The sequence below is a fragment of the Eleutherodactylus coqui genome, chromosome 3 (genome assembly GCF_035609145.1).
Source record: "Eleutherodactylus coqui strain aEleCoq1 chromosome 3, aEleCoq1.hap1, whole genome shotgun sequence".
In the NCBI taxonomy this organism is placed as follows: Eukaryota; Metazoa; Chordata; class Amphibia; order Anura; family Eleutherodactylidae; genus Eleutherodactylus; species Eleutherodactylus coqui.
The window spans coordinates 199,007,993-199,034,178 of record NC_089839.1 but is presented as its reverse complement, the minus strand read 5'-3'; the positions used below and the strand labels follow the sequence as shown (position 1 = coordinate 199,034,178).

Sequence of the window (26,186 nt, the reverse complement as noted above, 5' to 3'; positions counted from 1 at the left end):
CACCCCATTGCAAGCAGGGGTGGTTCATCTGGTTACCCCTGAAGTAAGGTTTACGATAGGAGCCTTACACGTGGAAACCTGCACCTTTCTAGTGATGAGAGATTTGTCTGTGGACGTCGTCCTAGGCCTCCCCTGGCTCCGGGAGCACAACCCGGTAGTAAATTGGGACACGTTGGAACTGGTAAAGTGGGGTCCCCGCTGTGCCAACCACCTTTGTGCGGTGAAGGTGGGAATCTCCACCTGCGAGGGGACCCCCCTACCAGATTACCTCTCCGAGTTTTCTGACGTGTTCTCCAAACAATTATCTGAAGCTCTGCCCCCTCATAGGGAATGGGACTGTAAAATAGACTTGATTCCTGGGGCCAAACTTCCTAAGGGCCGCATTTATAACGTTACGGTTCCTGAGAGAGAATCCATGAGGGACTATATCCAGGACAGCCTGGCCAAGGGGCACATCCGGCCCTCAGAATCCCCGGTGGGTGCCGGGTTTTTCTTCGTTGAGAAGAAGGATGGGGGCCTCCGGCCCTGTATTGACTATAGAGAGCTAAACAAAATCACAGTACGAAACCAGTATGCCCTTCCACTCATTCCTGACCTCCTCAACCAGGTCGCTGGTGCCCGATGGTTTTCTAAACTTGATCTCAGGGGAGCATACAACCTCATCCGCATTCGGGAGGGGGATGAGTGGAAAACCGCCTTCAATACGCCCCTCGGGCATTTTGAATACCTAGTTATGCCTTTTGGATTGTGTAACGCCCCCGCCATTTTTCAGGGGTACATGAACTCAGTGTTTCAGGATATCATGGGGGTGTTCGTGGTTGTATATCTAGACGACATTTTGATTTTTTCCTCCGACTTGCCAAGTCACCATACTCACGTTCAGACTGTACTAGCTCGACTCAGACATAACAAGCTGTTTGCTAAACTCGAGAAATGTGTGTTCGGGGTACAAAAGATATCATTTTTGGGGTATATCATCACGCCATGCGACTTCCAGATGGATCCTGAAAAGGTGAAAGCCATCACGGAGTGGGCCCAGCCAGGGTCGTTGAAAGCCCTTCAACGCTTCCTCGGCTTCGCCAACTACTATCGCAAATTCATCAAAGACTTCTCCGTGGTGGCTAAACCTCTAACGGACCTCACCAGAAAGGGGGCAGATGTGAGGACCTGGTCTTCTGAGGCTCTGAGGGCCTTCGATACCCTAAAGGCGGCGTTCTCTTCTGCACCTGTCCTAGTACAACCAGATCTGTCCAGCCCTTTTTTGGTGGAAGTAGATGCCTCTGAGTTTGGTGTGGGAGCGGTACTGTCCCAAGGTCCCTCCACTCTCACCAACCTTAGACCGTGTGCCTATTTTTCTAGGAAGTTTTCTTCCACCGAACGGAACTATGATATAGGCAACCGGGAATTGCTGGCGATTAAGTGGGCTTTCGAAGAGTGGAGGCATTTTTTGGAAGGAGCCCATCACCAGATCACGGTACTCACAGACCATAAAAACCTCACCTATCTAGATTCCGCTAAGAGGTTAAATGCTCGGCAAGCCCGCTGGGCCTTGTTCTTCTCTCGGTTCAATTTTGTTGTTACCTATAGACCCGGTTCTAAGAATGTCAAGGCTGATGCCCTGTCTAGGAGCTTTGGTTCTCCGGAACCTGCCGAGCCGGAGCCTGAGAGCATTCTCTCCCCTGGGGTGGTCCTCGCTGCTGTCTCCTCCGACCTTTCACCTCTCATTCACGCCGCTCAACAATCTGCTCCTGAAGCCCTTCCGGAAGGCAAATTATTTGTCCCATTGTCACTGAGATTGAAAGTGTTAGAGGAGACACACGCTTCTGTCCTAGCTGGACACCCCGGCATCAGGGGTACGCTGGAGTTAGTATCCAGACTCTATTGGTGGCCGCACATGGCCAAGGAGGTACGGGTATTTGTGTCCGCGTGCCCGGTTTGCGCAAGGGGGAAGAATCTCAGGAGACGTCCTGAGGGTCCTCTTCTTCCCTTGCCCATTCCGTCCAGGCCATGGTCCCATTTGTCCATGGATTTTATTACTGATCTGCCATCCTCGCTGGGGAATACGGTCATCTGGGTAATAGTAGACCGTTTCTCTAAAATGTCACATTTTGTTCCGCTTTGCAAGTTGCCTAACGCCAAACTTCTGTCTGAAATGTTCATCAAGGAGATTGTTCGGTTACATGGGATCCCCGAGGACATTGTGTCAGATAGAGGGGTTCAGTTCGTCGCTCGCTTCTGGCGAGCCTTCTGTAAAAATCTAAACGTAAATTTGTCCTTCTCCTCCGCTTTCCATCCCGAGAGTAACGGACAAACGGAACGAATGAACCAAGAACTTATCCAGTATCTGCGACTGTTTGTCTCTGATAACCAGTATCAGTGGGCCAACTACTTACCTCTCGCCGAATTTGCTATCAACAACCATGTTAACTCGTCGACCCAATTGTCACCTTTTTTTTGTAACTATGGGTTTCATCCCCGGTTCTCGCTTTCCACTCCTGTGGTCTCGAACAATCCGGCCGCCGACATATCCTCTGAGGAACTGTGCACAGTTTGGGCCCAGGTTCGTAAGAACCTTCAGGGTTCCCAAGAGAAACTGCGTAAATACGCAAATAAAAGATGTACCATCTCTGCACCTTTTGTAGTCGGGGAGCAAGTTTTGTTGTCTTCCAAGAATCTGAGACTCAAGGTTCCCTCCCTGAAACTTGCTCCTCGGTTCATTGGCCCATTTACTGTTTCTCAGGTCATCAACCCGGTGTCATATAAGTTGGCACTTCCTGACCCCTGGAAGGTCCACAAGGTTTTTCACAAAAGCTTACTTAAGAAGTATGTGACTCCAGTTCTACCCACCCAGAACCCGCCTCCTCCTTCTCTGGTACAGGGGGAACTGGAGTATGAAGTAGAAAGGCTGGTGGATGCCCGACGGGTTAGAGGTGTGCTGCAGTACCTGGTCCACTGGAGAGGATTTGGCCCTGAGGATAGGACGTGGGTCCCTGCCAGGGACGTTCATGCGCCACGCCTAGTCCAGGCATTCCACAGGGCTTTCCCGCTTAAGCCCGCACCTGGCCATGGGGGTCCGGTGTCCCCCCGTAGAAGGGGGGGTACTGTCAGAACCGGCAACTCTCGGGGCCGCCGTGCCCGCACCACCGGTCCGGCCACCCGGGGTACAGGAGCACGGCGCAGAGGTACCCCGGTTCTTGTGATCTCCCCGGGCCGCTGTAAGACTGGTCGCCGCCGGGTTGCTAGGGAGGCAGCTGGTGCTTCTAGTCGCTTGACTACCAGGCTGGCTTCCCTGGTAACTATCTGTGCAGTGAGACTGGGGGCGTGCCCCCAGCACCGCCCTGATTAGCCCTGCTGCTGTCAGGCTCCCCGCCCCAATCAGCTTCTGGGGCGGGAGCGCTGACAGCATTTAAATAGGTGTGTTTTCCTCTCAGGCCTTGCCAGTGTTAGTTTGGTCTTCCAGCTGCACCCGCGTATTCTTTTGACTCCTGTTTGTGACCCCGGCTTTCTTGACCTCTGCTTTTGGACCTTGACTACGTTTTGCCTGACCCCCCTGTACTGCGTACCCTCCTGTTGCCGACCCGGATTGTCTGACCGTTCTACCGTTGTTTGTCTTCAGTGTCTGTTTGTCTTCCCGTGTCCCGCTTCCCTAGTGAGGGTAGGGACCGCCGCCCAGTTGTCGCCCTGGGGGTTAGCCCAGGGGGGCAAGTAGGCAGGGACAGGGGTTGCGGGATATATCAGGGACCCCCATATCCCGGACACTGTCCTGACAGGTAGATCGCTAAGCTTTTATCATGTGACAGGGGACCGCTCAACGAGGCCACCGGTCACTGCTCCAGGCTATGGTCTGTCTTTGATAGTCGGAAGCACGGGAATTTAAAATTTTCTAAGCCTCGCTGGCTCCTGCGCATGTTTCAGTCATTCTGCTGGCAGGCGCATGCACAGAAGTCGGGAAAGGTCTGTGAAGGATTATCACGTCAGGGTTCAAATGCGGAGGGCTCTGGTAAAGCGTTTCATCTGCTCACCATTCAGGAAAAATTAAACTTCAACTTTTTAAAACTTTTATGTGATCGCCGTTATCCAATGTGATCAGGGATCACTCACCATGGCTCTCAGTCACTGCAGCAGGTTCTTGGTCACCTTTAGTAGCCAAGAGCAAGGAGACTTTAAATTACTGCAGCAATCTGCAGCTTTAATACATCTGTCCGACAGTTTGACGACAGGCGCATGTGCAGAAGCTGCGGTAAGGTCCGTGGATAAATCGGGGGGCCTTAGGTACATAATTTCATCTCCACTCATGGATATGATCTTGAGGGGAGATGAAGCAAACTTTTTTTTTTTTTTACTTTACATGATGGATATCTAATGGATAACAGTGATCATGTGACCAGGGACTGCATACCACGGCGCTCAGTGACATCTCCTTGCTCTCTGCTACTTATGCTAGCTGGGAGCAGGGAGATTTTAATCTCTCCGGCCTTCTGCGCATGTGCCCAACATTGTGGGACATCATGGAGGATTGAGGTGAGTGGTTTATTTCCCTTTTTGTTTACTTTTATGCGATCGCCATTATCCATTGGCTAAATCAGTTTTAGCTTAGTGTCTGAAGGAGGCAGACCTCTTGCTCTGCAGGTCTTCTTTTTTTAAATTTTTTTTCTTCTTCTCTTCTAGCTAGGCATCGGGGATTGGCTAACAAGTGGGGAAGGGTCAAAAAGTGCTGCCAAACACACTGTTATCCACTCCTCTAAGAAGACAAAATTGACCAGAGCATCACTTATGACTCTGCTTCCCGCCAGCAATAGGGTCATCTGAATGTTCCGGACTCCTACCCCCAATTCCAGCGACCTGTCAATGCGATGTCACTGAAGCAGTGACCCTGCTGGTGGCTGGGGGAGCTGAAGGGGAGAGGATTAAGATACATGAGTAGACGAGAGTAGGTGAATATTGCACCATCGTACCTCCACTTCTTTTCCCCTTCTCACCTTCCCCCTTGGATCCATCCACCACCGCGCCGATGACTGTAGTTGCTGGCACGCTCTTCCCTCCCCCATCAGTGCAGCGATGATGTACCTTCGGGGCAGGGGGCAATATCTGGGGTCCCATTAGTATGCAGGGAGGGTGTGCAATTACACCTCATCCCTGCACTATCCTTCACAATACTCTCTCATTCCAGTCAGGTTATGCTCTAGCGAGCCCCTGGCCTCTAGAACCCTAGAGGATGCAACCAGGGACCTCCCTCTGCCCATGCTGCTACTTGAAGATGGAGCCGCCTCCAGCCTAAGCTTAACTTGAGCCTCCGGCTGTAGGCTGGTATAGGCAGCAACTGGGGGCAGGACTGCCAACTAATGGTGTTTGGGTGAAAATTGCCCCCCTCCCTGCGTGAATCCTCTAGGTATCCGGCCTGGCCCTTGCTCCCAGCTTTGAGTGCTACTGGCCTTGCCTCCAGGCAGACAGGCAGGGTGGGCTCAAATCAAACCCTTGGCTCCTAGGCCTGTTTAGGCCGTGCCATAGGCGGGGCTCCGGATGCTGCGCGACCCAACAGCGGTGCTGCCTCTGGATGGGGCTCAGATTGAGTCCATGGATTCTAGGCCTGGTAGACAGTGATGCAGCTGGGGCTCTGGATGGTGTGCAGGGAGGGGGTGGAACCTTCTTCTCTCCATGCGTGTTTCACTTACAGCACCAAAAATCCAGCCTCTCCCCCCCCCAACCTTCCAGGCCTGTTTAGGCTGCAATGGAGGGGGGAGGAGTATAGAAACCCATCAGGGTTCTAACCGCCATGTGGACAATCTGCTGTCATCTGTAAAGCGAGAGACGCATTATAGCTAATCTGCCTTCATACATTGAATCATAGTATGAGACAGCGTATTTGCTCCCCTCTTTCTGAGGTGCAAATATCCTGCTGATAGACCCCGTGTCTGACAGGACATTTGGCCTTTCCGTATCTGACATCATAGTTATATACGCAATGATAAGAGAACCTTCTTTAGGCCAAGAATGGTACCCTTCACAAAGCAGTATTTTTACCATGCTCAGGCATGGTATGTACCAGTAATTAACACTTCTATCCATGGGAGGAATAAGTCCATCATGCAACAGTCTGCATAGCCTGACTTTACATTCCCAGGAGTTTGAGTGGTCATCATCTACCATAAACCAGGGTTTTTGACAAGACTTTATTTGTATGTGGTGTGGCAAGTGGGGTTCACTCGCCACTGGATCGCCAACCTCTCTGTTAGTAAATAGGCACCACACGTGTACAAAATGGCTCACGAGACTTGAAATCTCTTTAAATTTGGCACCTGCCAGTTTTATTTCATGTTACAGCAAAGTAAATACAGCATATCATATGCCGCATATCATAAAATCCGAGCCGCAGCCCATCCTGCGGACAGGCTGCGGATCGGATAACTTCAAGGATCTCTCCCATGATCTGTTTATACCCAGGACTGCGACGGTAACAGAAGGGCATCCTCTACATCTAAAAGAAAGCAGGTTTTATCACGAACACATAGAGGGGTTCTTTACTGTAAGAGCAGTGAGACCGTGGAACTCTCTGCCTGAGTATGTGATAATGGCAAAATCGATAGAGGAGTTTAAGGGGGGACATCTTTTTAGAGCACTACAATATTACTGGATATTGACATAAGGTGAACAGTGGGTTTTTTTTTTTTTATCTCAAATCTTGATCCAGGGATTACACTGACTGCCATTATGTAGTTGGGAAGGGATGTTTTTCTCCAAATGAGCTAAAGTGGCTCGTTGTTTTTTTATTTATTTTTTGCAATCCTCCGGACCAACAAGGGGGTGGAAATCGGCTGAACTAGATGGACATTTTCTTCATTCAGCCTAACATACTATATTACTTTGTTACTATGTAACTCTCTACCGGCCAACACTCACACTTCTGGTAGCACCGGCACATCCTGGGTAGAGTAGGCCCAAGCCAAGCAGAAGGGAATCGCTCAGCTTCCTCCATTCTCTCCACACATGGACTGATCTGTGTCTGTGTAGCTCTCGCACAGACTTGCAGACTTGTCATCTCTTCCAAACAGAATAGAAGAAGACCCAGTCTCTAACTCTCTTCTACTTTTGCAAGAACTCCTGCTAACTCTCAGACTTCTGATAGACTGACTTGCATACACTTTGCAAACACCTAGCACAATCACATGACACATAAAGTGATACATTTTCCAGACATAACCCAGATGTTAACCCATTCAGTGCTGCAGAGGTGTAATACACATCAAATGCATACCACATAGAAGACACTGATAATACTATTGCATGAGACAAACATTTAACATTATGGAGAGACCCCGCTAACTCTGGGCCACTACACTGGCATCTGTCGTAATCTGTATTATTATTTGTTTGTAATCTACATTATTATGTGCTTGTATGAAGTACCCAACGGGCTACTTAAAACATCAGCAGTAGCAGCCGATTCAGAGACATCCAACACTGGAGTGCTCATGCCTGTTAGTACTACAGTTGCATGGGACAATATTCTGTACTGAGAATAGGGTCTATATATATCCTCTTCTGGTCTTCTTTCAGATTGCTTTTCTTAAAAATTTGCCACCATAGCTACGCCCCCTCTGCCACATCAGCACCACGTCTGCTCCTATGGCAAGACCCATAAGCCCCATAGACCAGCAGCGCTGGAGGAGGAAGAGAAGATGCCACACAGCCCTCACCTGTAATCCGGCCTGAGATAACTGCCCCTACAGCGACCCGGGAGACAATTCTCAAGAAGGGAGAACAGCGCCTGCTGCCTCTAATTTCATAAGTATACTTGTATTCTTCATGTTAGGAACTCCTGAGAGCTCCCAGCACCTCTCTGGATACCTGCCTCCCAACAGGACAGAAAAAACACTAGGGAGGTTGGGAAAGGAAGGGGAGCTTTAAAGCTCTCTGTGTGTTCCTGTCCTAGCAGAAGGCGGCAATCTCAGGAGTGCTGTCTCTTCTTAAAATAAACCCTCAAAGTTGATGGCTACCTAAGTATCCATCAACTTTGAGGGTTATATTACTTAAAAGATGACACATCAACCAACTATTACTGTAATTGATAACTTCCTTCAGAGAATCAACCTTCCATCACTATCTGAGGTACAACTCAACAGCCTTATTGCTCCTATTCTCCCATCAGAAGAAGCTGATGTAATTATATCTTAAACCCAATAAATCTCCGGGCCCTGATGGCTTCACCAATCAATGCAAACTTTTTTTCATCCATATTATCCCCACATTTAATTTATACTTTTAATAGAACAGTTTCCTGTGGACGTCTCCCAGTAGGAATGCTACAAGCCATTATTGTCACAATTCCCAAACCAGGAAAAGCTTCAGATACATCTGCCAATTTCAGGCCAATTTCTTTACTAAATTTGACACGAAGATATATTCAAAACTCCGAGCTCAGAGACTTCTTTCAGTTCTTCCTAACATAATTCATAATAACCAAGGAGCCTTTAAGAAAGGGAGAAAGACCCTGGATGGTACCAGGAGGGTGATCAATCTAATTGTAAGGGCTGAACTCAGTGGAATGTCTTCTCTGCTCCTTGCTTTGGATATAGAGAAGGCACTTGACAGACTATATTGGACTACATTTTGCTTTTGTAACACTACATAAATTTAGCATACAAGGCAATATGTTCAGAGCAATACAAGCTCTATACAGTTATTTTTCGGCCAGGGATCTAGCGGATTGGTCAATCTTCAAAACCTCTTCGAATTACTAATGGGAACTTGTCAAGGGTGCCCTTTGTCTCTGTTATTATTTACCCTAGTAATGGAGCCTCTTGCTGAACTAATTAGAACAGAAGAGGGCGTGAGGGACATCCTGACAGGTTTAAGAAATCATAAAATTGGCCATTTTGCAGATGATGTGCTTTTAGCATAATCAAACCCTCGTTAACAGCTGTGTATAATATCCTACTCGAGTTTAAGGCTCATTTACAGGCAAAGATATCATAACGATTAAAAGATTGAAAGTTTTAGCGATCATTTTGCATAAAGTGGTAATGGACACTAATGTCCATTAACACTTTATTATCTTTATTTGCATGTAAAAGAGCCTGCGAGAGCTCGGGCTGGGCTCTGCATACAGCTGCATTGTTCTCCTTGGGCTGTCAGCAGAATACAATGGAATCTCCTGCCTCCAGTGGAAAACACAGCATGCGGTCTGTTAAGAGATACTTTATCTCTCTTGGCTGAATAGTGGATGTTAATCTCACCTGAAAATCATTGTTCAGATAAAAAGTGCCTGATGCTTAATTATCGCTCATTTATGGTCATTTGAATAAACCACAAACACTAAGAATTAATGTAGTCAACTCTTTGAGAGACTTTTTTGCCCTTCGAAATAATATACAATATATAAACACTTTTTTTAATGTGGAATCCTTGGTTTCAATTATTTCCCTGATACATTTGCCTTTGTTTTTTATTTGAGTTATTGCTTAAACTTTGTTTCTATTTTTTTCTTCTCCTCTGTTCTCTCTTAAAGTATCTTTTTTAAGTCTTTTGTGTTACATATAGAATTGTATGGTTCACTGTTATATCGTACCAGCCACTATCTGTGAATCTAAAATGGTTTTGTAACCTTTCTTTTGAATGTAAGGCTTGAAAATGTTCAATAAAAATTGATTGGAAAAAAGGAAACGTCTCCCGAATCCGTCCTTTCCTCACTGCAGAACCTCTTCCTATTGCCCTTATTCACTCTTGGTCTGATTACTGCAAGATCGGTCTTCCATTCACTAAACTAAATTCGACCGGAATGCAGTAGCCAGACTTATCATTTTGGAGGCATCGCTATACTGACGCCTCCACCCTGTGTCGGTCACTGTACTGATTGCCTGTCCAATATAGAATACAATTGAAACTCATCACTCTCAACCATAAAGCCCTTCCCAATGACGCATCACCCTAAATCTCCTCCCTCATCTCGGTCTACTACCCTATCCATGCTCTCCACTCTGCTAAGAACTTAGAGTAAATTTCTCTCTAATTCAAACCTCCTACTCCCGCCTCCAAGATGTTTCACAAGCCGCACCAGTTTTCCGGAACCCACTATCCCAGACAATCAGGCTAATTCCCAATGCCCACAGCTTTACGCGTGCCCTAAAAACACACCTACCATATTTCCTAAGCTAAACTCTTCTGCCTTTACGCTGTCTCTACAATCTCCCTTGACAACCTCTGACCCTTCTTCCCATTGCATCCCCCACACACCACATCCATCCATTATTCATAAACACAGCTGGGGATCCACTCACACAGCTTTATGTATGTATAGTAGTCTATGTGTATACTTCCTTATAGTCTGCAAGCTCTTGTAAGCAGGGCCCTCACCCCGGTAGTTCAAGACGTTCATGGGTTTATTACTGGACGTTATGACACTTTTTTTAAAGTTATCTCCAAAGTGTAAGTGCAGAAAAGTATATTAGCACTATATAAATAAAGATTATTATTATTACTCCAAACAGCCAATGGAAGCCAGGAAGGGGAGTAGGTGATAGACACACTACTGTTCTCTATGAGAGTTAACTGAAAATATCTTTCATGATGGCTCAGTACCGTATAAAAGGGTTGTCTCATCATAGACATTGGTTGCACATCTGGATTAGTGGAGTCCAACCCGTGTGATCCCAGCCAATCACTAGAACAGAATGCAGCACATCATTTCCTATTGGCCCCATTCCGCTTTCTTAAATCTAGCAATATTATGGGCCATCATACTCAATAATTGGCCATATGGTTGTCCTGAAAAAAACAGATGGAGCCAAAATAAAAGTGTTGTTCTTTCTATAACTAGGGATTATTTTTGCAGTAGCACTTATATTTCAAGCATCCTGAAAAATCCTGAAAAATCATGCTGCATCCTCAAAAATCCTAAAAAATCATGCTAGGGCTTATTTTCAGGCAATGTCTTATTTTCAGGGAAACGGGGTAGCTAAGTATAAATGCTTGGCGTTTGTTAATCGCTGCATTCAAAGACCCCTTACAGTTTTGGTTTTTTTTGCAAGCAGTGCTGTGTAAGGCTGCCTTCACACTAGGGTGAAAATCATGTAAGATTTGGGCATTGCAAGACGCACCCATTGTTTTTAAGGGGGCAGCGCGGCTTTGAAAGAAATGTGAGAACTCTGCGATCCTCTGTGGCGATGCGAGGCTGTTTTCATATGAGCATCCATGGGCTTTCACATGGTAGCAAGTGCGATATCCGGCCGTGATTCCCAGCCGGTTATCGCACTCGCCAGTGTGAAGCTAGCCTTAGGGCTCAGTCACACGGGCGCATCGGCACCCGTACACCGTCGCCGATGCGCCAGTGTGACTGAGTCGTTACTGCAGAAAGAAGTCGGCTGTACCTGAAGACGGACGTCTCTCTGCAGCGCTGATAAAAGAACACATGACTGGCAATGAAGCCGGTCACATGTTCTTTCCTCCGGCGCTGCAGAGAGACCGTCTTGAGGTACAGCCATCTGCTATCCGCAGTAACACGAGCGCTGATGCGCCCATGTGACTCAGCCCTAAGGGGTATTTTTTGTGGGATGAGTTGTACTTTGTTGATCGTTTTGATTACTTTCTATTTCGTTTTTTGTACGATGATAGGAAAATTAGCTATTTTGGCCATATTGGCCGTTCATATTTCATGACAGTTTGGAGCCCAGTGATGTATATGTTGTAGGCAATGTGTGAAATGAGTCATTATATAGAATGCCCAAAATGGGACGGCAAAGTATGAAATGATTAATATTTCACACATTTCCTCTTCATTCTATGCAGTGCCAAACAGCGAACCTGCAAAGTATAAAATACTCCCACTAGTAGTGGATTGCCCCCCAACCTCCGCATCCTAGCCTCGGCCATCCATCTTTTTTCCTGCACCAAAAGATATGATTCTAAAGGCCTCCCATTTCTCTTGATCATCTTTGAGATTTTTCGGCATCTTGATTGAAGCCCATCTGTGATAAATTATGTTATTATTTCAAATTATTTTATAATTGTCCTTCTCACGATCTATGATAAAAAATGAAAAAATCCTAATGTCCGGAAGTTTTCACACTGACCACTGAGCCTAATAATAGTCTGACACTTCCAATTCCAGAGAAAACTTTTCAGTAGTCATCTCATTATCACCACAGGCAGGATTACAATTAAAGGTGACACTTGTATAGAGATAACACAGACATTTTCCACCGGAAGTGACGGACCGCAGCGATAACTGGTTTACATCCGGCCTGGTACCACTATGATTTGTGTGCCCTCTGAGTACTGACTCTAACTATCCGAGTGCCTCACGATGCCCCCGGGCCTTTATGTGGTGCCGGTGGCATTATGCGGACGGGCGCACATTTCTGTCTCGTCACTTCCGGTCTCTACCGGACGTGACGTATCGCGGCATGGTATGCCGGAACTATAGGCTACCATGCTTGTTCCGCAAACTAACGGGTCCCCCATGCATCTACTTACAATTTTACCCGGATGCTTTAGTACTCTCCAGCGCTGACACCTTGCGGACTTATTTGGTCACCGGATGCGACATAGCGTTCCTGAACCACACTGGCTATTCCAGATTAAGGTAATTACAACTTCAATAGATTACAATTTGCCACACCTGATGCGGTGGGAACCTCCTTCTTTTTGTCCAATCCTGTGCTGACACTTTGGTGGGGGATGTGTCTTTTGAGTCTTTTGTGATTGGTGGGGGTTCATTTATATGCTTGTCTCTGTCTCTATGTGAACATGCTTGACAAAGTCCTCTGCGTAGGACGAAACGTTGCAAGTTTTGTTTTTGCTTATGGAGTCCTTTGCTAAATAAAGATGGAAATTGGAATTGCATCCCCTGAAGAATCCAGGATGTTCTTTTGAAATAGCTTCAATTGATGCTGCTTTCCTCAAATACTCTCTCTGTGCCTGACTGGGACCCTTGAAGTCCGGATCCCACGGTGAGCGTGCATCTACCAGCTTGACGCTGTCTTCTATCATTTTTCTCCCTATTTATAAGCCTCTGTGGCTGAAGGTGTGCTGTTGAGATCCTTTGTTTTTCTATATTTTTTACATTGTATTCATATTCACTGCGTTTTCTACATGTGCAAAAAAGAATAAGAAGATCCAATTGATGTCTTTTTTTTACCCACTGTCTCCTGCCAACATGAAGTGAATACGCACGCAACGGCGTATTTGCTGTGCTTTTACTCAATCCCATAGAATATAATGGGTGATTTCAATCCCTGATACGGACCAAAATAGGACATGCAGCAATTTGTTTTTTTATGCACGTACAATATATGTGGAATTCACAGACGTGACTACCACTAAAAACGTATTTTATTAAATATATTAAAAGACATAAACTGGGCACTACAAAGACAACACACAGCAACCAGGTACCTCCAGACACAGATTCGTTATAGGAGGATAAGGACCTGGAGTTATTTGATACTTGATAAGCGATAAAAAAAATGTTTTATGATAACAACCAAAAACACTCTACCCAAGATGGATTCAAAAAAGCAAAGGATAATTCAATATAGGAGCCAAAAGAGCTGGTTTATTCTATGTGTAAACAAGGCAGGGTTACCATTTGGACTTTCACTTGTGATGGAACACTATCACTATCAGTGATCAGGACTCAGGCTCCAACAATTGAGCGTCCTGAATTGTTATGGGTGTCGACAAGACAGGATCACCATCTAGGTATTCACTTATGATGATCAGTACTTGAGTAAACCAGTACAAATACTCAGATCAGTACTAGAGTTGGTCAGTACTTATACTCTACGTGTTTCACCATTAATTTGTTGGATCATCAGGAGATACAGTACTTGAGTCATAGGTTCAGAGGTAGAGGGAATGAGAAATCCCCGAGAGAACATCAAACTGATATATAAAAAGCTGTATCTAATATGAATACAGCAAAACTTGTGTAGTGATCAGAATAAATATCCTTATTATAGGAGAGTTCTATACTCTCAATTAGGGCATTAAGGTAACTCTTAGGGTTGGGGGCCTGCCAAAAGGTACCTCTAAGCAAGGAAGCTTGTCTTGTGTGCTAGCGGTTAATAGCTGGATGATATATGTAGGTACATAACGAGAGGTGTTTATTTCAAAGTATGCCCGTCAATACACGCACAGAGGTAGAGTAGAGCGTCCCCGAAAATATGGGGGGGGGGCACTGCTCTCAAATATCTGAGCGCTAGAGAGATGGTATAATGCTTGTCATGCACAAGTAGGATACTCAAAGTAGTTAGCGTATCGAGTTAGAATTTAGGTCATCAATATGGGGATAAGGCATAAAATTATGTCCTGATCTCCTGACCCAATTAATTGCACTTAAGCAAACAAGAATAGCTAAAGTGCTAGATTCCAACCCAAAGTGCTCGCATTAGAGGTCATTGGTGTGGAGGTATGACATTAATATAAGTCAAACTCTCCTGACCTAATTGTAGAAGCACTTTTAGATGTCCAAATTGCTCGCATACAGGTCATTAGTATGGAGGTATGACATTAGTATGAGTCAAACTCTCCTGACCTAGTTGTAGAAGCACTTTTAGACGCTGTGCATGCTCTCAAGATAGACAAGCCATAAAGCTAGCTTCCTAGTAGTTAGATTTCAGGCAAGCAACCTCAGCAAACCCCCCAGATATAGGGCTCAAGAGAGAGCAAAGAAAAAGGTATGACCCATCGCCTTGATGGTAGGCTAGGGAATGAAAAATGCCCCATTTGGAGCTGCTTATATATCCATAGACACGCCTCCAAGGGGGCCGGCTTAATCGATACAGCCTATCGTGGCATGTCAGTCCATAAACAGAGGCTATCTGCGGCTAAGAAGCAAAGAAAATCCGGTGTAGCAGTCCCAATCCAGGAATCTGTACCTGAACAGCCCAGGGATAGATTCTGATCCTGGGGTGCAGGCCTTTAGCTTCTGGATCCATCCACCGATTGCCTATGCGGAAGGACAATGTAGCTGTGGGTATCCGGGACGCAAGCCGTTACCTAGGTAACGGAATACGGAACAGACGTCAACACGTAGCTGACGTCACTGCGCACGTAGCGCGCACGTACAGCTTCTTCTGTGGGGATAGACCCACTACTTGATGTCGTTGCCTGTACTGCGGCGTCCTGAAGGATACGCCCGCACATGCATAAACAAGAAAGGGGAGTGTCAAGGACCGAAGACTTACCTCGGGGCGGGTAGGAGGGACTAGACGGATGCCGGGCCGAACGGACAATCCCGTCGTAACGGAGGGAGCGGTGCCAGATAAATGAGGTCACACAGGAGGCGTGACTGATAGTCAACTAAGCACAATTCTAGAGTAAAAAACTCCTAATTAAAACAACATAAAGGACTGATGTCTCCCTTTTGAGCTTGTTATGTGTGTAAGTATCTATATTACAGCCGCTGATGTTTCACAACGATATAAATAATGATGGTAGAATTAACATTGCGGCTTTAAATAAAAGTGTAGTGACCAAAAGACGTTTGGAAAAGGTCTTTAGAATAAGAGAAAAAAAAAAATATGTGGGGTTTACAATGGGGTTTATATTGCTAGTATTACATCTGTAAGATTGCAATAGATAGAAAATATGCCCATGTGAATGTGCCTTTAATCATGTTACAAGGCCTGTTGAATGGTCAAACGTTGACTTATAAGGATAGGTGATGCTGTGGAGGTACTTTTCCATTTCCTATTTGCATACTTTTTTCCCAGGGTGCATGGTATGGTCCATATAAGACTCCCTACTCCAACTTGTTGCTCTCCTCAAGGAGAACTGTATTCCCCAGACTCAAGAAGGAAGAAAATGGTCTCATCAGACTGAGAGTATTCCACAATACGGTAGGCAGGATCATTGTGGCCTTGTGTGACGTGTCATGTCAGTGCATCAGGCTGGGAGTAATTCACAATTCTGTAGGCAGGATCATTGTGGCCTCGTGGGAGCTGATGTGCCGTGTCAGTGTCTCAGTCTCTGGACTTAGCTCCGCCCCACCCCACCTCCTCTCATTGCAAATAATGCAGAGAGGCGGAGAGGGGGTGGGAGCTCAGACCACTGCTCCCGGCCCTTCCAGCCTCCTCCCCCTGCAGCCGGGCGTGAATACCCAGCCGATATACAGTCGTCTGAATAAGCCCTGAAACATATGTCCTCCACAGTAAAGGTCCTTTGTCGAGGGCAGATTTGTTGCCCAAATGAGCGCTGATTATCGCTATACTGTAACATGTCGAATGGTGCTTGTTTAAAGAGCCCTTTACATGAACAGATGCAAACTGTACAGGCACAAAACATCCTTAGGGCTTATTCAGACGACCGTATTTCGGCCATGTTTTCACGCCGGCCAATATACGGCGTCTCTCTCTGCAGGGGGAGAAGGCTGGAAGAGCTGGGAGCAGTGCGCTGAGCTCTCGCCTCCTCTCCACCCACCTGCACTATTTTCAATGAGGAGAGGTGGGACGGAGGCGGAGCAAATTCCTGAAACTTAGCCCCGCCCCCGTCTTGCCTCCTCTCATTGCAAATAGTGCAGAGGGGTGGAGAGAAGGCAGAGAGGGTTCAAGAGCTCAGAGCACTGCTCCCGGCTCTTCCGGCCTCCTCTCCCTGTAGAGAGAGAGAGACGCCGTATATCGGGCAGCGTGAATACCCGGCCGATATATGGTCGTCTGAATGCACACTTAGGGTGACTACCCACTACAGTTCTTTTTCACTGTGAAATTCACAGCCTTTTTTTTTTGCTGCAGGGGTCTATGGGACTTGTAATGTTAAAATCGCAATTTACCACGAAATTGCGATTTTAACATTACAATTCCCATAGACCCCTGCAGAAAAAAAACGCTGCGAATTTCGTAGTGAAAAAAAACTTTAGTGGGTAGTCCCCCTACGTATGTGCCTGTGTATGAGGGGTGATGATGAGCGATACAGCTATAGGGTGATCGAGCTCTGGGCTTACAGCTAACTCCAATCAATGTGCAGCCTTGGGGCTCATTCATATGGGTGTATGAAATTTCAGTACTTGAAATATGCAGTTTTTTTACTGCATTTATATGGGCGGATACCAGCAAGCGTTCGCGTACAGAACGTATTTTAATATGCACGAGGCTGGGAGAGGGCAAGCAACAGGCTGATACGTCACCGTTACTTCACCCGCTTGCATGTAACACCTTCCTGTGGAATAGAATGGCAAGTAAATGCCAAATTAGTGCCAGCTGTCTTCTTTCCCCAGCGTTATATGCAGAGTAACTTCCTCACCCTCCCCTCCCTTTTTTCAGCTGCCATACAGTCTATGGTAGCTTCCTGCATAACACGGACAAAGATGGAGCAAGACCTGTCTTGTCACGGATGAAAATTTTGCGCGGAAAAAACCCATTTGTCTGAACGAACTCAAAGGCATTGCTTTGTTGTGTTATAAATGAATGCAGGAATAAGGGCTCATTCACACTAGTGCTTTCAGTCCTGTTTTTTGCTATTTTGTCGTGCGAACAGCAAAATGGAAAGAAAAGGCTTCTGTTTTCAAGTCCACAGAAATGTATTGGAGGGGAAGGATTTCATTTTCAATCCATCTCCGTTCCGGTTTTTATACTGGATCACAAGCGCAGACTGCTACACTTTTGTTTCCATTTTCTGAAACGGAATACAGATGGGTCCTTTTTTTTATTGCATTGTACTCAATGGGAGGCGGATGGAACTTGATGACAACCTGTTTTCCATTTCCCGCTTTGGCTTTTTTCTTGTGGTGGTGGCTCAGTGGTTAGCACTGTTGGCGTGCAGTGCTGGGGTCCTAGTTTTAAATCTCATCAAAGACATCAACTTTTAAAAACTCCATACAGCCATCACCCTTGGTCAGATTTGAACCTACAACAGCAGCAGTGCTAACTACTGAGCCACCATGCCTCTGCTTTAAGTACCAGTGTTAGCACAACATAGCGCTATATGTATATTCTTGTTGTTCCAAATTAAGAGGCAGACAAAGGAAGGGGCTACTTCTAGCACCTATCACATCCTTGCAATGTGATTGCGGGGTCCCAATCAGTTGCTATGGCACCCAGAAGCTTGGATATACCCTTCGGGTATGCTGGCCATGGTGGCCGATGAGGCACAGCCTCTGGCTGACCTCATAGGCTTTCTAATGTACTACTATACTGAAGTCCAGGAATTACATACACTGACACCAACATGCGTGTGAAATGTTGTGCTCCTGGGACCTGTAGTTCTATGGGTTTACAGCAGCACACTGCCACAGGTGTGGGATGATTGAGCTGGCTTGGTGTAGAGTTCTCCAGCCAACCAATCCCCGTCGGTCTGCTGCAAATAGATAACAGCCCCTCTTGCTGAAGGGTTCTGGTCATTTATCCATTTGTCATTTATCTCATTGCCTCTAAGAGCGCTGGTGCTTGGAGTCATTCATGTTCTGCTTCGGTGTAAGCTGCATGCATGAGGTTCTGGGTGGGATTCCCTTGTCTGTTTGTTAGTGTGAACAGTGATGTGTTCAGACATTAAAGGAGATGTCTCGAGGAAGCAGTGAATTTTTTTTTTTGCCCAGTCCCCCCCATTAAGTACACATTACTAAGCCCCCCTGTAAATGACATTTCTAGCTGGTTCATACTTACCGTTCCAGCGTTTCAGCAACTTATAAAAGTTTCCCCAAGATGGCCGCCGGCTCTTTTCCCGTCGCTCGCTGCAGCCCGACGTGCGCGCTCCCGAGACGCTGCCAGCTGTGTCTCCATGGCAACCAGACGCCCCGCAGCCGCCGACCGGAACCACCGCAGCCGCCGACCAGTCACCCACCACCAGGCAGCAGGTAACCGGCGCAGCCCCCCCCTGTCATCACAGCGGCAGCCCCCCGACCCAGCGCTAGTTCCCCCGGCCTAGCGACAGCCCCCCCCCCCCCCGGCCCAGCGCTACTTCCCCCGGCGCAGCGACAGCCCCCCCCATCGCAGCGACAGCCCCCCCCCATCGCAGCGACAGCCCCCCCATCGCAGCGGCAGCCCGGCGCAGCGGCAGCCCCCCCCGGCCCAGCGCTACTTCCTCCGGCGCAGCGACAGCCCCCCCCATCGCAGCGACAGCCCCCCCATCGCAGCGGCAGCCCGGCGCAGTGGCAGCCCCCCCCCCCCCCCGGCCCAGCGCTACTTCCCCCGGCGCAGCGACAGCCCCCCCCATCGCAGCGGCAGCCCGGCGCAGCGGTAGCCCCCCCGGCCCATCACTTACCAGGACAGCTGGACGGCGGGACAGCTGGGCGGCTTCTCCGGACAGCTCGGCAGCTCTGCACTTTCCTCTAACAGAGGAAGGTACAGAATGGCCGCTCCAGCGCGCTCCCGAGCAGTGACAGCTCGTCTGCGTATGCGCAGAAGAGCTGTAGCGGGGAGCACACTGAAGCGGCTCGTGCTGAATGGAGAAGACCGGACTGCGCAAGCGCGTCTAAAAAAGCAAGCTGCCGGCGAATTTAGACGGAACCATGGAGACGAGGACGCTAGCAACGGAGCAGGTAAGTGGAATAACTTCTGTATGGCTTATATTTAATGCACGATGTATATTACAAAGTGCATTAATATGGCCATACGGAAGTGGATAACCCCACTTTGTTTCGCGAGACCACCCCTTTAAGTGTGAACTGTCCCGTTGTTTTTCCCTTGTCTAATGTTCCTGCCTGTTTCCATCTTGGGCTAGCCAACCCCTTAGGTTACAGTGTTGGGGCATCCCTATTAGGATGATCATTGATCACCCCACTTGTAGGCGGGGTTCCCTTTTTGGGGTTTTAGTTGTCTTGTTAGAGTAGGGACTCGAAAGATGACATGGGTTTGTGGGCTTACATATTCTGGCCAAAATACAACCCTATACCTCGTATATACTAACTTATTAGATATTTATAAGTGATGATCGTTCCTATGTAAGAGAAGAGGAATGATCATCACTGGGATGACAGTTGTCCTGTGTAAAAGGGCCCTAACTCCAGTAACCGAGGCCTTTTACAGGTCTTTCTAAAAACTCTAATGCAGAGAAAATTTTTTTTGCCAACATCAATTCCCTGGTTGCCTTAGGGCTCATGCACATGACCAGGTTACAGCATGTAGGAAGGATGTTTCCATATATACCATACCTGATGGATGTGCACAGTAGTATACAGGGGCTATAAACCTTTGTACTAAGGAAACTAAAGGCCCTTTTACGCACAACGATTATCACTTAAAATTTGTCCCAACGGCCAAAAATGAGCAATGACCATTACATGTAACCGCGGGTATCGTGCACTTTTCGTTTGAACAATGGATTTTAGTTCACTTAAAATCCATTGTTTAGCCACTGAAAGACTGTACAAATACATTCCGTTTGAATGTATTTCGCTCATCTTGCAATAGATGAGCATTTTTACACTACCCTTGAGGAGAGCAATGGAATGTGTTGGCAGCCTCAAGGAGAACAATGGAATGTGTGCAGCTGTTTACACAGCTAGGCATATGTTTAAAACACACACTGGGCTCGGCAAACAACTCCGGGGGTCCTTTTACATGCAAAACAAGATAATAATGAGTTAATGGGCATTAATTAACCTCATCCTCCAAAGCACTCCAGCATAGGGTTTGAGTAAATCAGGCCACTACACTATATGTTAGGTCCTCTGGCTGAAAGCTGCTCCTGTCTATGACCCTAGCCTTAGGCAGAAAGGTTCTATGCAGTGAGCCCGAAAATTGCTATGGCTTCAGAAATTACAGATAGATCTTCTATCCTTAACCGTCTGGGTCCAGTGTATTACATCTGAGGAACTAGACGATTGAGCAATCTCCTACGTCTATACTTTTGCGATATTGGATCCTTTGCAGCTAAGCTCTCAGATTTGATCTCATAAGTTAGTTGAGACCCTTTGGGTCTCTGACGGTAAGGCTGTCTGTCCATGGGCAGGTTTGAATTGCATTCCCCGCGGTGATAATCCAGCCACGGGGAACGCAGTGAAAGCTCTCTGCAGCGGGTTACCGCAACGCCCAAGGACAGGCAGACTAATAAGTTCTCAATATTGTCTCTGGAATTTCTGTGAAGGAAGGTTAAAGGCAGGGGCGTAACTACATGGGCCCCCACTCATCACTATGGTTCTTGCAAATACAATCCCCAGTGGCATTGGAAGAACATTATGTAAGACATTCAATGGAAATAAAGACACAGACACAAAGATTTATGGAGAAAGAACACTTTATTTCTAGTTATAGGAGATAATAAATTTTATTATGGGGAATTTGGAGGCTGAGTTGATCCAGAGGAAGGCGAAAACCCTATAAGGAAAAAGCCAATTATCCTTGTATAAAGGGAAAAAATTCCTTCCTGACCCCAAATATGGCGATCGGAACAAATCCCAGGATCGAAGCCGACATCTGATCTATCTGACTTTTTAAAATGTGTTATTGTTTTCATAAATCTATTACCATCTGTTAGTGTGAAATATAAAGTGTATTGAACTAAACCTATTTATAGACTGTGTTGATCCAGAGGAAGGCGAAAACCCCCTTTAGGAAAGAGCCAATCATCCTGTTTCAAGGGGGGAAAATTCCTTCCTGATCCCAAATATGGCAACCAGAATAAATCTCAGAATCAAACGCCAGCAGCTCACCTCCCTACTGTATGTGATGTCAGCTAAAGTTTGTGTTTCATTTTTATGTTTGTATTATATTATTTATGTGGCTGTTTCCTTATAAATAAAACCTAACCCTATTTAAGGCTGTGAGTTGATCCAGAGGAAGGCAAAAACCACCTTGAGGTATGAGCCAATTGTCCTCAAGTTGGAAAAATTCCTTCCTGATCCCAAATATGGCGATCAGAGCAAGTCCCAAGATCAAAGCCGACAACTACACCTATCTGTGTGTGCGTACTCGTGTCTATGTATGTGTTTGTATTTATACTTGTGTTTAATCTGGTGTGGTGTAGGCTACTTACCCGGCCTGTGCCGAGGTCTTACTAGTAACCAGGAGTTCAGGGATAATAGTCACTCGGGCTATTTTTCCTGAACTCTCCAGCTACAAATCAAGCACAGGCCGCTCCTGGTGGTGTAGAAGGTCTTCAGGAGAGGATGATGTTCAAGTCAGCCGGAGGAGGTCAAGGTAGCTGATGTTAGCATGCAGGATACAGATGGTGGAGAGAGGATGTTGTTGGTAAGCGGAGCTCTTCTACAGCAGCAGAGTCGCAGGTTCAGGAGACAGTTGACGCGGGCTTAGTCTATAAGAAATAAGAGAGAAAATTGTTAGTTTTACCAGTTGTGGATACAAACAAGTGAGCTACTGTAATATGACGATTTGTATCAGGAGCTGATTTATATTTGATATACAAAAAAAGTTATTTTCTGCAACTGTGACTCTACTATGAGTTATTAGCAGTTTTGTGATTGTGGAAGCCATAATGGAGGCCATATTGCTTGCCAACCAGATATATCAAAATCTCAGAAGGGAATGACTCAAAGGGGGAAAATTACAGGGCATTTTATGCCAGATTCTGGCATAAAAGGTCAAATCATTTGGCAGAAGCCCGGCTGTTCTGTTGCAGTGTATTAATGGTAGGTGTCCTTTGTGTATAGGAATGTATTGTTGTACAGATAGGTATGTGTAGGTGTAAAGATATAACTCACCAGATGGTTGTGGCTTCCTTCACAATCGGATTCTTCTCATCATCCTAGGAAGAAGCAGAAACATAATTATTGGAAAAGAAATAAAAATGTAGCTGAGGAGGGAAAAGACTGCGGACCAGGCATGGTGACACGAAGCAGGGTTATTATATGACCACCTGTGCTGTCTGACACAAGAGGAACAATAATGATGAACACAGAGGTCAAAATGAAGAACATTATCCCTAGAGGAGGAAGATCTTACCGGGTCCAACTTGGTGAAGTGTACGAGAATCCGTCTATCGGGTGAAGGGGTGTCTTATCCTCCAGCCACAGCATGTCCCGATTCTCCAAAACTTCCCTGAATGGTTTGAATGGTGGCCGTGCTCTTTTAAGTTCCAGCACCTCCCAATCTATGGTGTCGAAGAACTGGTGACCTCGGATGTTCCTGTAGACACCCAGCCTCTCCTCAGGCTTCTTACGTAGCAGTCTCTCCAGAAGATGCTTCACATCAGCATCAAGCCAAGGTGGGAATTTTGGCTCCTTTCTGGTGATGGCTTTGATGACCTTTCTCCTGATGGAGCCGTAATAGAAAGGGGACTGTCCTGCCGCCATCCAGGATACGACAATTCCCAGGCTCCACCAGTCGACTGCTGTGTCGTAGTCTTCTTCAAGAAGCACTTCTGGGGCCATGAATTGAAGTGTGCCCGTCACTCCACTGATCTTGTTAGACGAGGTGACACCGTCTTGGGCCAGCCCCAGGTCAATCAGGCGGATGTGTCCAGATCTGTCCAGCATGATGTTGTCTGGCTTTATGTCACTGCAATGAAAAAAAGAGACATGTTAATCTGTTCATTGATACAGAGGTCTTAGGTATGTACCACAGAAAAAAGTCCTAATTGAGGATTCTGGGAAAGTCTGGAACCCATTGCAAGGAAAAAGACAAATGTGGAAAAGTTCTGCTTACCGATGGACGATGCTGCGTTGATGCAGGAACTGGAGGCCGCATGCTATCTCCGCTGTGTAGAATCTGAGAGAAGAGTGTAGTATCAATGACATGAAATCAGTCCGCTGACATCATGTCACCATCAAAGTGTCCGTCACCACCAGAAGAGAAGAGGCAGCCTGTATGCCCTCCACTCTTCTATATTTGTCATGTCACCCTCAGTCCCCCCAACCCCTGGTTAGTCATTTACTCACCTCACATGGTTGATGTCCAAGCTGCCGCACATTTTGATCAGCGCTCCTAGGCTTCCTCCAAGCAGATACTCTGTGATAAAGTAGACTCGGTCTGCAGACTGCTGTGCGGCATACAGGTGACAGATGAAAGGGCAGTCTTGGGCCTTCAGTAGTATCCGCTGCTCTCTCATTAAGATGTGTGGTTCGCTCCTTGTTTTGTTGACAACCTTGATGGCCATGAAAGTGTTTCTTTCGGGGAATGATGCCAGGACCACCTCAAGAAAACAAATAGGAAATAATCACTGACAGCGACCAGAGGGGAAAATCATATACATTTATTGCATGAGGGATTTATCAATAGGCCGCTTTCAAATTGTGCAAGATTTGTGTGTTTTTAAAGAAAAAATGGGTAAATCGCACATTAGCGAGCATGATATTGGGCCACGTTTCACATTCCGATATCGCGCTTGGTTATATGTAGGTAGCCTAAGGCTAGTTCCACACATAGCAGCATCTACGTGAAAAGAGATGAAAATCATGCTGAAACAACATAAGTTGACATGAAGCAGAGTTACAATCCGCACCATAAGTCAATTTACACAATAGAGTTTTTTCCGTGAGCATAAGGCCTCCTGCAGCGGGCCGACTTACATTGCGAAATCCAGAGCGGGATTCCACCTACGCATTTCACAGCAAATCCAGCCCATAGCATGTTATGGCAAAACGCAATTTCCTGCCCATGAGAGGAAATTAATTGCGATTTTCGCAGGAAAGAAATCCCAGCTTTCTGCGATTTGCTGCAGGCTACGCACGGCCGGCTTCCATTGAAGTTAATGAAAAAAGTCATCCATCATGCAAGCCATTCCGCAATCATCATTGCGGAATGGCCACAGGAGCCGTGTCATCGCCATAGCGACAGTGTGGCATCCTCTCAACTGCGCATGCTCCGGGCGGTACATTCGCAGCAGAGAAGGCCGCGTCATTGCCCTAGCGATGGCGCAGTGTTCCATGTACTGCGGATGTGCCACCGGGGACATTGGCAGCGAAAGAGAAGATGCCAGATCGGTAACCTAGGGTCACCATATGAGCTGCGGATATATGGGTCATTGCTAAACGACGGCATGGGAAATACAAACAAGTCCTGCAAGGCTTTATTATCATAGCTGCTATAGTACAAGACCCCTACAGGGATATAAAAAGTGTAAAAAAGAAAATATAAAAATAATGTGAAAAACTAACAAATCATGTAAAACAAAAAAAAACTCTTTTTTGTGTTCTTTACCTTATTTGTATAAATTTAAAAAAACGTAAAACCCCACATATTTGGTATCATCATATCTGTAACAACCCGTACAATTAATTTGAACACATTATTTATCCTGCACAGCAAAAAACAATAAAAAAAACTACAAAACAGAGGCATAATGCTTATTTTCAACATTTTGCCTCCCAAAAATCACAATAAAAGTGATCAAAAAAGCCGTATGTACCCCAAAATGGTACCAATAAAGACTACAGCTTGTCACACAAAAAACCCTCACAGAGCTCCGTCCACAGAAAAATAAAAAAGTTATAGGACTTTCAATGCAGCGATGTGGGAAAAAAATTTCCAAAAAAGAGTTTTTACTGTGGAAAAGTAGAAAAACCCAAAACAATCATAAGAATTTTGGTATAATTGTAATCGTACCGACCTGCAGAGAAAATGTATCATGTTATTTATGCTGCATGATTAGCGCTGTAAAAAACACATAAAACGAGCAATGACAGAATTGATGGGTTTTCTCTCCCTGCTATCAAAAAACATTTCTAAAGTTGTACAATATAGTATATTTACCCAAAAATGGCACCAATGAAAACTACAGTTCGCTTTGCAAAAAACAACCCCTCAAGCGGCCATGTCGACAGAACAATAAAAAGTTATGGCTTTTGAAAAGTGGAGATAAAAGTCCCCCCAAATCATTGCGTTCTTATGCCCAAAATTGGCCGTATCCTTAAGGGGTTAAAGCAGCGATTATGGGTGACCGTCGTTCACACATCAGAGTCTTTCATCAGTATTTTGTGAGGCAAAAATGGAAAGTCCAAAGGAAGTAGAATGGGAAGATTTACATTTTGGCTTAAAAATACTAATGTAAAATCCCCCCGTGTGAAGGAGCCCTCGCTGCGCCCCAACCCGAAAATACAAAGTTCTGGAACTTACCTTGCTGAAGCTTCCTCTGCCCAAGATCTGTAGGGCGGTGAAGCGACTAATATCAAAGCTGTGGTGTGGTGGTACGAGGTCCTGGCTGGTGCCCGGTCTTGGCCCCTCATCCTTAGGCTCATCCTCTCCGCTCCTCCTCTTCTTTATTTCCGTGAGTCCACTCACGCTGTCATCTTCTCTCTTTCTCTTTTCTCCAACTCCTCCGTGTCCATTGGACGCCATTATTCACAGTCTTGTACTCTTCAA

At 46.2% G+C, this 26,186-nt stretch overlaps 1 protein-coding gene across 1 annotated transcript; it reads right to left on the bottom strand.

The window, feature by feature from the left end:
- Positions 1–22,590: 22,590 nt before the first annotated feature.
- Positions 22,591–23,262, bottom strand: LOC136619933 (protein kinase C delta type-like). Its single transcript, XM_066594653.1, has 2 exons — positions 22,830–23,262; positions 22,591–22,632 (listed from the first exon to the last, which is right to left on the bottom strand). Exons 1-2 carry the CDS (start codon positions 23,255–23,257, stop codon positions 22,608–22,610), a joined length of 453 nt encoding a protein of 150 aa, XP_066450750.1. The 5' UTR covers positions 23,258–23,262; the 3' UTR covers positions 22,591–22,607.
- Between the last annotated feature and the right edge of the window lie 2,924 nt (positions 23,263–26,186).